We start from the raw sequence: 12,945 nt of genomic DNA on the forward strand, positions 1-12,945 counted from the left end.
CTTTGGATGAATGATACAAGAAATTAAAATAGAAAGAAAGAAATAGTGCAGAAGGAACAAACCTAATCAACCAAATAAAGCAATGAAAGTAAACTTATTTTACATAAAAATCTAAGAAGAAAAATGTATATTTTTTTTATGGAGGTTTGAACTGCTGGCTAACGATTCAGCAGTATCTTGAAGCACCCATGCAGTTTACTTATACACCACTGAGATTCTTTAAGATCATAATGCACCAGTTATTATACAGAGGGAAATTGTTGCCATGCTCTTTTGAGTAAGATCAGTTTTGTCCTAAAAAGTCTGTTTTCCCTTTTTTAAATATTGTATATATGCCTTTGCATTAAAAGTTTAGCAAAATTCACAACACTGAAATATATCGCTTTCTTCAGTAAATACTATTCATAACTACTGCATTCAGTTTTTATTTTGGCTTTTTTTTATTTATTTATTTTTTTCATATTATTGTCAACTGGAAACAAAAATCTATAGACTTCATGATAGGATACCGTGAAGTTGTGTACTGAAGTAAATCATTAAATGGGAAAGATACACTGTATTATTATTATTTTTGTCATCATTCCATTATCTTTTAGACCCCATTAGTAAAATAATACCATAAGCTGCTTTTTGTTGTTGTTGTTGTCAGTTGAATTCCTTCATGCACCTCTTCTAAATTTAACTTAGCTCAGAATATCCCAAAGCTCAGTCAGAAAAAAGAGAAAAATTACAAATGCCAGGCGACATTTGAATGTCAGTTATTCTTTTTAAAAAAAAGAGGAGAGAAAGAGTCAGTTTGTGATACTTTTTGCTTGAAATGTCTGGTCCAGATGGCAAGGGATGGAAGAGGTGAGCTAAGAACATGGTTGGTCTTGTTTGTCTTTTCATTAAGGATAATTGCAAACAAGAGTATGCAAAACCAAAACAATATTCTTGTAAAAGGTTATTCCTGCATACCTTTATATTCTGTAAAAATATGAATTTGGTTTGCTGGATATGGACTACCTTTTTTTAAATATAAAATTTAGGTCCAGTTTTAGCACAGGTATTTTATACCCACATGTGACATCATGAGGAACATGCCCCTGATGTCATATCTAATACGTTTTTAAAAATCAGTTGCAATATGAAGTTTTTCAAATGTTGATACATTTATTACCATGGTATTATCACTTCAAAAATATTTGTGAAAAATTTGTTGTCAATATTTGGGCCAAAAAGTACCAACCCCTTTAAATGTAACTTAAGCTTGACAAGTTAGACATATTCCTTTTAAATCCTTGTATAAATGGCACTGTTTCATCCTTTTCTTTTACAGGGTGGCTACATCTACTTTAAGCCCATGTCTCAGTTGTGTTTAGCTGTCAGTAATATGCAGATCAAGGCTAGACTTAATGGCCATGACAAGGAAGTGGAGGGCATTGTCATCACAGTCCAAAAGAAGATGCCAGACAACCAGAATCAACAGTGGCAATTCCTCTCAGATGCAACCATCTCTAGCAAGGTAGCTCTCAAGACTTCATATTTAATTTCTTGTGAACATAGCCAAAATTTTGTTACATGTGTCTTGGGTATCCTGGAGATGAGTAAATCTTTGCACATCTATATGTTGTCTTGGACCTTTCACAGGTCTATAGGCCTTTAGTCTTTCTTGGTCCCATCATAGCTTTTATGCCTTTCTTAATGCAAGATCAATACTGCTGAAAATTCAATGAAAATGAATCAATTTTTTTAAAAACATTTTACATTTTTAGACCAACCTTCTGTAACACAATGCAAACATTGTATTATCCCTTTCAACTCAAAGTGGTAGGCTCTGCTGGCTTTAATCTTGTGGCATTTTAAAGTGTGCAGGCAACTTTACTGATCTTAATAAAATGTTAATTTTTCTTCCAAAATGTTAATGCTAATGTAGCTTGAACAGAGTGTGTTTAGTCCAGATTGTTGAATAATATGCACCTTAGTTGTTGTTTTCACAAGACACCAGAATTTATCAATTGTTATGAACTTCTGCAGTGACAGCTGAGTAACAAAATGAGTAAAAGAAAGTGGACATGTGGTCTAACCATTACCAGTGCAGGTGATATTAATTTTTTTCCAATACACTAATTTACCCTAGTGTAATTATATAGTGGTTCTTCGCCATAATACAGTTCTGAAGAGCAATAAACATGTATAATTGTGTTATAGCAGAGGTTACTTTAAATAGGGGTACATTTCAAGCAAGAATAAAGTTTTCTTTCATTATTTTGGAATCTTTGATGATGTCTATGTCATATAAGGATCTGTATTATACCGTGGTACCTTATTGTGAGTGACCACAACATGTACAATCATCTTTAGGGGTTGGAGAAACTACCTATCATGGACTGACTGTAGTCTCAGTATTAACCTTCATGAAGCATAAACCAGGTCTCCATTCATGCTGTACCAATAAGCTGAACATCCTAGAATCTTTGGTCTTGTACCTATCATAGACTGACTGCAGTCTCAGTATTTACCTTCATGCAGCGTAAACCAGGTCTCCATTCATGCTGTACCAATAAGCTGAACATCCTAGAATCTTTGGTCTTGTGAACCACTAACAGGATTAGGAAGACTTTAAACTTTCGTTTCAAATTTGTCACACAACAGTTTGTATTTGAAAAGAAGAGACAGAATGTTATTTCCAAAAACAAAAAACCAGGAATGCTAAATGTTACATAACTGTGGCTTTCATCACATTTCTCTATGATTTCACTGTAATAAGTCATTTGGTTACTTTGATTGGAATATAATAACTCATTGAGACTCTTTGATTGGACTATAATAACTCATTATGATGCTTTTATTGGACTATAATAACTCACTGAGATTCTTTGATTGGACTATAATAACTCACTGAGATACTTTGATTGGACATTAATAACTCATTGTGATGCTTTGATTGGACTTCAAAAACTCATTGAGATGCTTTGATTGGACTATAATAACCCACTGAGATGCTTTGATTGGACTATAAATGTGCTTTATCATTTGTCATGGTCATGGTAAGAGAAAATAGAAATAAATGACCACTATCCATGTACATGTATAACCTTTGAACTAAATAAGAAATTTTAATGAAACTTTCATCCTGTTATAAATCCCGTTATAAATCTTGACTCCTGCATTCAGTTATACTACCTGCATCAAGGTCAAGGACTAAATGGCAAAGTGTAAGTCAGTGGCCTGATTTCTCATCCAGACTATCACTTTATTACTTTATGGATAATTTAATGAAACTTTACATAGTCCAGACCTTGTCATGCAGTAGTTAATTCCCAGGCACAAAGGTCAGGATCATTAATAGGGCATAGGTCATATATGTCTGGGTGTATCATATGTTTATTGCTATACTCTTGTTTTCTAATATTGTAGGCCCATCCTGAACTAAGACTAACCTACCTGGGAAACAAGTTTGGAGAGAATGCCGTTGAGTGTTTCATTGACAGACATGATCTTAAACCTGGAAATGGGGTTTATTTCATCATGACTAATCCCTTGGAGGAGAAAAAACTCAAAAGTTTTCAGAGGTTGGTTCTCAAATTCAGTTTTGAAGTCATTAATTTGTATGCCCACCATGACAATTTTTGGGTGTATAGTCCTACCTATTTTGCTGTCCATTGGTCTGGTTACAGTTTGCATTTAGGTCAGTTTTCAGGCACTGCGGTGAGACAGCCATGTTCCATGAACTCATTTAAGATTGCTTTGGTCTTTCATGTATAAACCTTTGTGATTTGCCTGTAGTATGAGTTCAGAGGAACAATATGTACATACATTTTTCTTTTCCTTCTGAAATTAAAAATTCTTGTCTCTTTTTTCCAAACCAGAAGGAAAAAAAGTCATTACTGCTGAGGAAGGGGAAGCAGAAATACTCCCACTTGCCAATTACATTTCCTAATTTGATGAACTTGACAAAGAAACATCATAATGCTTCTGTAGATCAAACACGAAATATAACAATTTTATTAGTTTGCGGTGAGGTGGCCCTAAATAGGTCATTCCTTGACCCAAATAACAACACAGAGTATAAACCATATTTTAAGCAAGAAGCTGTTGATAAGACTGGGTGATATATTTATCTGCTTTTTTCAGTATAGTTGTATTTCTTGAGTCACATGCAGTTGAAATTCATGAAATACTGTCAGCATGTCATTTGGATGTTTTGGATTGTGCTTCATATTTCACCATCATAAACAGAGCTTCAAGTGTCTTTGCAGTTCTGTCTTTCTTTAAGTAGACATGTGAAGAAATTTAGATGTTAATTGTTCAATCATTATTAGGCTATTGACAGATGTGGATTTCATCACCAATTGCGGGTAGAGTGGCAACAAAAATGGGATGGGGATATTGCTTGACCTACTTTTTTCCAGAATTATACATGAAGCTGATTAAAAGAAAATGACTTACTGAGCTTGCTTCAGTTTTGGGTTTGTGTTGCTATTTCATGTTCTGCATTTTCTTCATTTCTTTTTAATTTTTATAGGAAATATTGATATTGATTGTTTAGCTGTATGAATGTGATAATTAGGAAATACAGTGTGACCCCACTATAGCATGGTGGTTGGGGTGCATAGAACCCAACCATGTTATAGATCAAACTATATTATAACCAACCAAGTGAGTTAGCTGATAAAAAGATGGCAGTGGGTAATAAAAACGGGCACAAAAATTTGTGCTTTTGATTAAATGAAGACAAAACTGGTCTGAAATAAACTCATATCTTGACAACTTACATTTGTGTAGTATAGTCCATATTGTGTTAAGTAAGTACTGTACATGTATGTAAAAAATCCATAACTTGAGTATAAATCACGTATAAAATTCATGTATCAGTCACATCCCATTAGAAAACACAGATAACACATATATAAAAAATGGTTGTCCTCATTTGATCTATATCGCATTGTGAACACACACGTGTCACTAAACAATTCACTGCACTATAGTTGCCAGTAGCATGTAGCTGTAGTTTTTTACATGCTACATGTGCGTGTACTTAAACTGGCCTAGATTTTGGTCAGCTAGAGACAGCGTTCAACTTGTCGAAGCTACCCAGGAGAAAAGACTATTCATAAGGAAATGAAAACAGGTAAACAATTAAAAAAGTAACTTGATGGCCAGATATTGATGGTTTCAAAAGATTTAAAATTTAATTTGCGTTTATGCAGCCTTTAGTAGTCATTGTAAGAATAAACTTTTTCCCTGCAAAAAGGAAACTTTCATGGCACAATAAACATCTGCTGTCACTTTGGAAAATGCAACAATCCATTAGATTCCATTGCATTTATTTAAGTTTTGTGCTGACTTCCTTTGATGAAAGGTGCTTTATTTTTATTGAAGATTGTAGTTGGCTTGCTTTGATGATGGTGCATATGGTATTGAAGTCACAGCTAGAACAATGCTCAAACAGCCCTGGTTGCAGGTGTTTCATCCCTGACCAGACAGGCTTCTCCATCATGCCTGGCTATTGTCAGAAGAGCCTTGCATGGTAAGAAATTTCAACCTTCAGTGATAGAGATGTTCTTACAAGCAAGAAATCCATCCACTTTAAAGGTTTACAAAGGATGGTGGGTTTTTTTTGGAACCGGTGCACAAGCAAGAGTATGGTCCCACAGAATGCCTAAGTCCCTAAGCTGGATAACTTTTTTCTCTGACTTTTTTTAAAGAAAAAGGTAGCTCCTATTCCTACCAGAGTCTACTGGTCCATACATTTTGACACATTCAGGCATTGTGGTAGAGGTAATATAGGCCATCATAATATCCTGACTGTCCAATTATGATGGGAATAGGCCCATATCACCCACCTTATTTTTGAGTGGAATCTTCTATGGGTTTTGGCTTGATTTTAGTCAGATAAGTTAAAACTTTTAGCCAGAACCTCAGTGAAGCTACTATCTTATAAAATGTTCGCAGATAGTCATAGTTTCAGAATGTGGGGAGAGCAAGTTGCATATCCTTTCAATGGACTTGAATTGTCTCCAGTTCAGATTGGGTGAGTCCCTGATGCTAATGACACAACAGGGTTTTATAGCTTAGAATTGTTTGCCAACAGCAGGCAGTCAGAAAGTGGGCATCTGTTCCTTGTCCTTGGTTTATGCATTGAAAGAAGCAGCGATGGAAGATCTGATCCACGCTTGAAGCACATGAAAAAGCATTGCATTGGGTGTAGCATCTCTTTCTTCCATTGAAGGCTGGGAAAGGTTATATGACCCCACATACTCGAGCATCATGGCTGAAGTATGTATTTCACTCATCATACTCGTAAGTCTCATGTGACCAGTTTCTTCTCATGAAATTTCAGCTCATGAGATTGAAGCAATCCATGCAAGCCTTGTCTTCAAATGCAAAATTTTGATTTTGTACATCAGAGAAAGCTGTTGACTGACATGCACAGTTGACTTTCATGAGTTTCTACCTTGGAGATCTTGAGATGAGAATTGAATCTGGTTGATCAAGTGCATGCAGCCCTGATGATCATCAGACTTAGTTGTCTGGGAGTCCAGGATTCAGGAGGTAGAGGCATTTTTTCTTAACATTAATGTGATCAGGTAAGGATCATTAGAGAAACATAATTTACTGAAACTTTTACTTTTCTACTTGGTGATTGAGGTTCTTATTTGCCATGATTGTGTCTTTGTGATTTTAGTAAATAACAGACTTTTTGAACTTAACTTAGTACGATCTTTATTGGTAATTTAAAGTGGCCATATATATGCCTGTATCTAATGGAAATAATGCCAAGGAGTATTGACTTGATGAAATCATCAACTCTCACTCTGAATGATGTTATCAGATGAGATCACTGTCACAGACTTCCCAGTAAGGATTTAATTCTTGGATTATATTATTGTGTTTGTACCCTAGATGTTAACACTCCAGATGCCAGCAGCCAGATTTTAGCATCCCAGATGTTAACACCCCAGATATTAGTACCCAGATGTTAACACCCCAAGCATTAGTATATCAAATATTAACATCCCACACATTAGTGCCCCAGGTGCTAACACTCTAGATTTTAGCACCACAGATGTTAACATGCCAAATGCTACCACCCTATATGTCAGAACCCCAGATGTTCACACCACAAATGTTAATACTCCAGATGTTAGCACCCCAGACATTTGTACCTTGATGTTATCACCCCAGATGTTAGCATACCCAGATGTTAACACCCCTGGATTTAACACCCAAATATCAACACCAATAACAGCACCCGAAATGTTAATGCCCTTCATGTTAGCAACCCAGATGCTAATACCACAGATGTTAGCACCCCAGACATTAACACACAGATGTTATTGCAGAATAAGTCACTCATAGCCAGGTTTGAGTGAGCAGCAGTTCTGTTTGAATTTTGAAATTACAGTGACTAACTGGGAGCTTGTGGTAGATAGATGGTGCTTGGGGATTCAAGAATTCTAATAAACTGCATCCATATTTAGGATGGTTACTCTGTTTTCAGTATGACAAGTCATGTTTGTCTTTATCTCATAGGTTTGCTTTGAAACAGGAAAGACTAGATAAACCACGACAGTGGACAAAAACAGAGACATCAAACCCTGAATGGAACAAGCTTGCCTACTCCTGGCCTGTCAGGGAGGATGAATCGCTCAACATGGTAATGAACAGTTTTGTATCATTTTACCTGCAGTAGTTGATAGTGAGACTTAGAGAAACTATATTGTACTTAGCAATGAGGCAAATAAATCCCAGCTGATGTGCTACATTACTTGTCTCTAGCTTAGCAGACATATAACAGTAGCATAACCTAGATACTGGAATTTTTTCCGTATGATACCAAATCCTGTCTATAGTTTGGCAGACATATAACAGTAGTGTAACTTAAATACTGGGATTTTCTTGTCTTGATGCCATATCCTGTCTTTAGCTTGGCAGACATATAACAGTAGTGTAACCTGAATACTGTGATTTTTCTTCTCATGATGCCAAATCCTGTCTTTAGCTTGGCAGACATATAACAGTAGTGTAACCTAAATAGTGGGATTTTTCTTCTCTTGATGCCATGATTTATGTTTATTGCTCATTTCTTTATATTATTCTATGAACAAGAGTGGTCCGCTATCTTCAACACCATTGGACACATGGACCAAAAATGTAGTTTGTGGGTGATACATATAGATGTATTATATTAATTATACTATAAATATAGAACTGACTTTGTGGGCCACAAAAAAGGACAAAGGACCCGTAGTCGGACCACCTTGTTACAAACTATTAATTTAGTATGCGAAGAAATTGTTCTTTACTATCATTAATACCAAATATATTTCATCATGTGGTACAAGGAAATAAAAAAAATGGGTGGCAAAGTTATGAATTGAAATACATCATTTTCTGTACAGCATGATGAAGGATTTCCCAGTCCACATCAACACATGTGATTGAGTTATTTATCTCTTATTTCTCACTTGGAAATGGTGTTGGGTAAGAAGTTGGCATATTGTTGTTATCAATATATAACTTTAAAATAGATATTTTCTAAAACTTTTACATTATTAGGAAGAGCAACAAACATTTAAAGCAGTAACAAAAAATTGTAAACAGATTACTGTTCACAGGTTGGCAAAATGTCTTTTCATTGCTATAAACACAAGAAACTTTGCAGATATACGTGATGTCATAAGCATGATAATGTCATCCACAGGGTGAGTGAGTGTACTCACGTTTGATAGGTGTCATACGCATGACAATGTCATCCACAGAGTGAGTGAGTGTACTCATGTTTGATAGGTGTCATAAGCATCGATCATGTTATCCACAGAGTGAGTGAGTGTACTCACATTTGATAGGTGTCATAAGCGTCAATAATGTTATCCACAGAGTGAGTGAGTGTACTCACGTTTGATAGGTGTCATAGGCATCAATAATGTTATCCACAGAGTGAGTGAGTGTAATCATGTTTGATAAGTGTCATAAGCATGATAATGTCATCTAACAAGTGAGTGAGTGTACTTTTTTGATAGGTGTCATAAGCGTGATAATGTCATCCACAGAGTGAGTGAGTGTACTAGAGTTTGATAGGTGTCATAAGCATGATAATGTCATTTACAGAGTGAGTGTACTCTAAAGATTCATGATAGCAGTTTTGGAAAGGAGAATCATTATCTCTAGACTATGAAGAGGCTTAATTGAGGAATACCAGTAAGAATCAAGGGCTATGTGTACAACTGCAATTTCTTGAACTACAAACCTTGTCTCTTATTATATGTTTGTCTTAGGTGCCATGTATTAAAATAGGTTTTCAAGCACAGAGTATTTTCATAAAATGGTCTACTTTGATATGGAGACAGTTTTAGAAACACATAATGTTTTCTAAAAATGGCATATTATTAACCTGGAAATAGCATTAGGAATACAGAGTATTTTCTAAACGATGGAATATCAGTGGTATGGAAATAGCTGTGGTGTGTTGCAGGTGTGGAAATAACTTTAGGAAAAAAGAGTATTTTGTAAACGTTTATGACCTTAGTAGGAACATTATCAGGGGATACAACTCAAGGGTAAAAGTTGACTTACAAGAGTTGACTCATGACATGCTGGAGATATCCAACCTTGCAGGGGAAAGTTTTGTATTAAAAGACAGTATCTCCAGTTACTAAGATAACAGCCCACAGGGGGACAGTTTTGTATTAATTGACTCCAGCTACTAAGATATCAGAAGATTGTTGTACAATAAAAAAACTATTGACTTATTTCCCTCTGCTGTTTAAAACTTATCAACTTTGTGAGAAGCTAACTGTACAGTTCATTAGGATAGGTCCAAAATGAAAGATACGACTCCAGTAAAGGTGCGAAAAAGTGGGGTCGGAAGGTTGGTACTAATGTTCTGTTACTTTATTGCCATCAAGCTTATTTTAGTTTATGTTGCAGTTTCCACTCTAAAGTTTGTGGTTCCGATTTGAACAATTGGTCATGGTTGAAAATTATTTATGTTATTGTTGCATACATGATAAAAAGTTTTGTGGTTGTGGCCATTAAAATGGAGTTCATCATGTTTCCAAAACCACACATATTTCTCGTCTCTGGCCTACAAATCCTGCCAAGAGCATTAAAATATTTAGACCAAATAAGAGACTCTCTTTGCTAAGAAGTACAAATTTGGTACAGAATCCAGTTTCCAATATATTTTTTTAATAGAAAATAAGCACAATTATAAAATGATTTAACTCTAAATTCAACATCTTGATCATGTTTACGTGCCAGTCTGATTACTAAATTACCATAGAAACAACATGAAACCTAAAATGACCTAAATTCCTAAATGACAAAGAAAACAGTAACAGACCTAAATAACTTGAAGTCGTACATGGTCATGAAATGGCAACAAAGCCAAATACTGTAAACTCCTAAATGACTATGAAAAGAGCAACAAACCCAAATGATTAAAAGTTCTAAATGGCTCTGATAACAGCAACAAACCCAAATGATTAAAAGTCCTAAATGGCTCTGATAACAGCAACACACCCAAATGATTAAAAGTCCTAAATGGCTCTGAAAACAGCAACAGACCTAAATGATGTAAATTTTAAATAAACACAAAAACAGCCAACAATCTTAAGCATGATTCAGGGCAATTATATCATGTGTTATTTATTGATGTACATGTAACTGTATGAATGCTGTCAAAAGATATTAGGCCCCAAAAATATTTGTGTTTCATATTGCACTGGTTTTAAAATTTGGATAGGTGGGTAGGTAATATTTTTTTATATTTAACAGTATATATATATATATATATATATAATGATTAGTATATATAATGTACTAGGCACTTTAAGTACAAGGCTAAACCAGCTCAATTAGATGCACAAATCAATTTTTTTACTTTTATTCACCCGTGGAATGGGTGGGGAGTGCTAGAGTCAGCAACAAAAAACAGGTGCAGTCAGCAGACTGGAAACACACATATTTTCTTTTTGTTTTTGCCTCTATTAATGTCATTTGCAAAGGATGATCAAGCCTGGAATAGACTGTCCAGTTTTCTTTGTAAAACTACATTCTTTTTCAGAATTAGTTTTCATCAGCAGCAAAAATTCTCCTGGTCACAGAAATGTGAGGTTAACAATTCATTTGTTTATTTGTCATTTGTAGGACTTTGACTGGCCTATGGAAGGATACCTGATTCCACATGCTCCTAAGCTTTGGAAAGCAGCAAAGAAAAGTACAGAGAGTAAGTAGCATAATTCTTGTAATTTTTCTTGCTGAATAACATGTTTGGCTTTCCATAAAAATCATAAATTTTGTATTTTGTAATTGTTTGATGTTTTATATTTGAATGAAGATTGAAAAGCTTAGAAAAAAAATACTGATGTTCAATTAAGATACATCCAACAACCAGTTTATTGTTTGCTAATTGTTTCTTAACTTTGGATATGGTTGCAATTGAGGCATCAAAATAATGAAACAAATAGATTAAAAAAATAAAAATATCTCCATTTTTAATTGTGCAGAATGGTCTTTGATCATCGTATTTTGAAAGGCTAATTGTTTTGCGAATTGATTTGCTAATTGAGAATCTATTCTCATTTTTACAGCACTTAATCCTTAATATCTGTAATGAAAACCCTTTTTAAGTAGGCCACTGTTACAAAGTACCATGCACATTTCAAAACTGGTTCAGAAGCCATTTCATTACATGCAGCATTTTGATAGTCATAATATTTTCAGTATAAAAAATTTGATTATTTTCCATTTTAACTAGCCTAAAATTGAATTTTTATGAAAAATATATCACCAGCAGGAAACTGCTATTTAATATCAGTAGTACAGTACATTATTCTTTTATTGTGGGATTCCTTTCACCAGTCCAAGATAATTATCCCTCTCTTCCAATTGGTATTGGAGGGTTAGAATTGAAAAAACATGATTCCAGTCTGACTCCTTAATCACAGCTAACAAATGGAATACCATCCTCTTTTTTCCTTAGATGATATACATGTTACACATGTGTTATATCACTCATCAAAATTTGTCTTTAAATGCCTTTTTGACATTTCACCTACCATTTTGTATTGCTTGAGTGTCTGTCTCATTCCTTGCTTTATTTGATTGCATCCATTTTCATTGTTCCAGTGTAGGGTAAGTAATGTCTACCCATTTTTGCATCCAGATATTTTGTTTTACATGAATTTGTATCTAGAGTTCTAGTGTGGCAAGTGTGAGCATAGGAAGACCCCACTGACTTGGCATGCACATGTAGCTGGCTGTCTGATTTGTTGTCTTGGGTCTGATCAGGTGTAGAACTATGCTAGAAGTCGCTGCTCATATAGATGGATCAAAAAGGACCCCTCCTCCTTTTTGATGGATGACCACCTGCATTCCCAGGAGGGGTCAGAATTTCATCTGTGTTAGGGAAGACTACTGACCCTGTGGGACAAGAACGGTTGGAGATCACCTATGGACCAAGGATCCGTGATACTTGTTTTGATGCCATTAGTGCTGGTAAGAGATTGATCCATGGCTTTTCCAATGAGAGGAAGAACACCTGAGAGTGAGTTGCACTTCCCGAGGTTGGTGTTCCAGTGCATTGCTTGTCCATCAGATCTTCTTCATCACACTGGTCACTATGCACCAGGAACAAAACATTAGTCATCCATTAGTTACCAGTCACCAGACTTAGATCACTGGTCTCTGGATTTTGACTATTGCTCTGTGGACCAATACTTCCAAGTGTTCCTGTATGAATTCTGATCGGGTACTTGCCTGACTCTGGAGGCGGATCATGTCAGCATATCTCCTCCCTATGTTCCCTATGGACTGGAGGGGCAACCCCTCATCACTCACTCCCTAGATGGTTTAGAAGGAATCAGTAACCCCATTCACCTAGGAGGTCTGCTAGTAGGGTTAGTTACATACCCACAAGTGACTTCAAGGCAGATGAGATAGTTGCACCCTCTCCTG

The 12,945-nt window shown here is 35.4% G+C and overlaps 1 protein-coding gene across 1 annotated transcript in view; it reads left to right on the top strand.

The window, feature by feature from the left end:
* Positions 1 to 12,945, top strand: part of LOC149784996 (doublecortin domain-containing protein 1-like) — a 159,056-nt gene that overhangs the window by 74,409 nt on the left and 71,702 nt on the right. The window contains exons 19-22 of the mRNA XM_089978689.1: positions 1,319 to 1,504; positions 3,400 to 3,554; positions 7,519 to 7,642; positions 11,137 to 11,215. Of these exons, the coding sequence (XP_089834815.1) occupies positions 1,319 to 1,504; positions 3,400 to 3,554; positions 7,519 to 7,642; positions 11,137 to 11,215 (544 nt within the window). The remainder of the gene's footprint in view (positions 1 to 1,318; positions 1,505 to 3,399; positions 3,555 to 7,518; positions 7,643 to 11,136; positions 11,216 to 12,945) is intronic.

This window comes from Sinohyriopsis cumingii, chromosome 13 (genome assembly GCF_028554795.1).
Source record: "Sinohyriopsis cumingii isolate HCF-2022 chromosome 13, ASM2855479v2, whole genome shotgun sequence".
Classification (NCBI taxonomy): Eukaryota; Metazoa; Mollusca; class Bivalvia; order Unionida; family Unionidae; genus Sinohyriopsis; species Sinohyriopsis cumingii.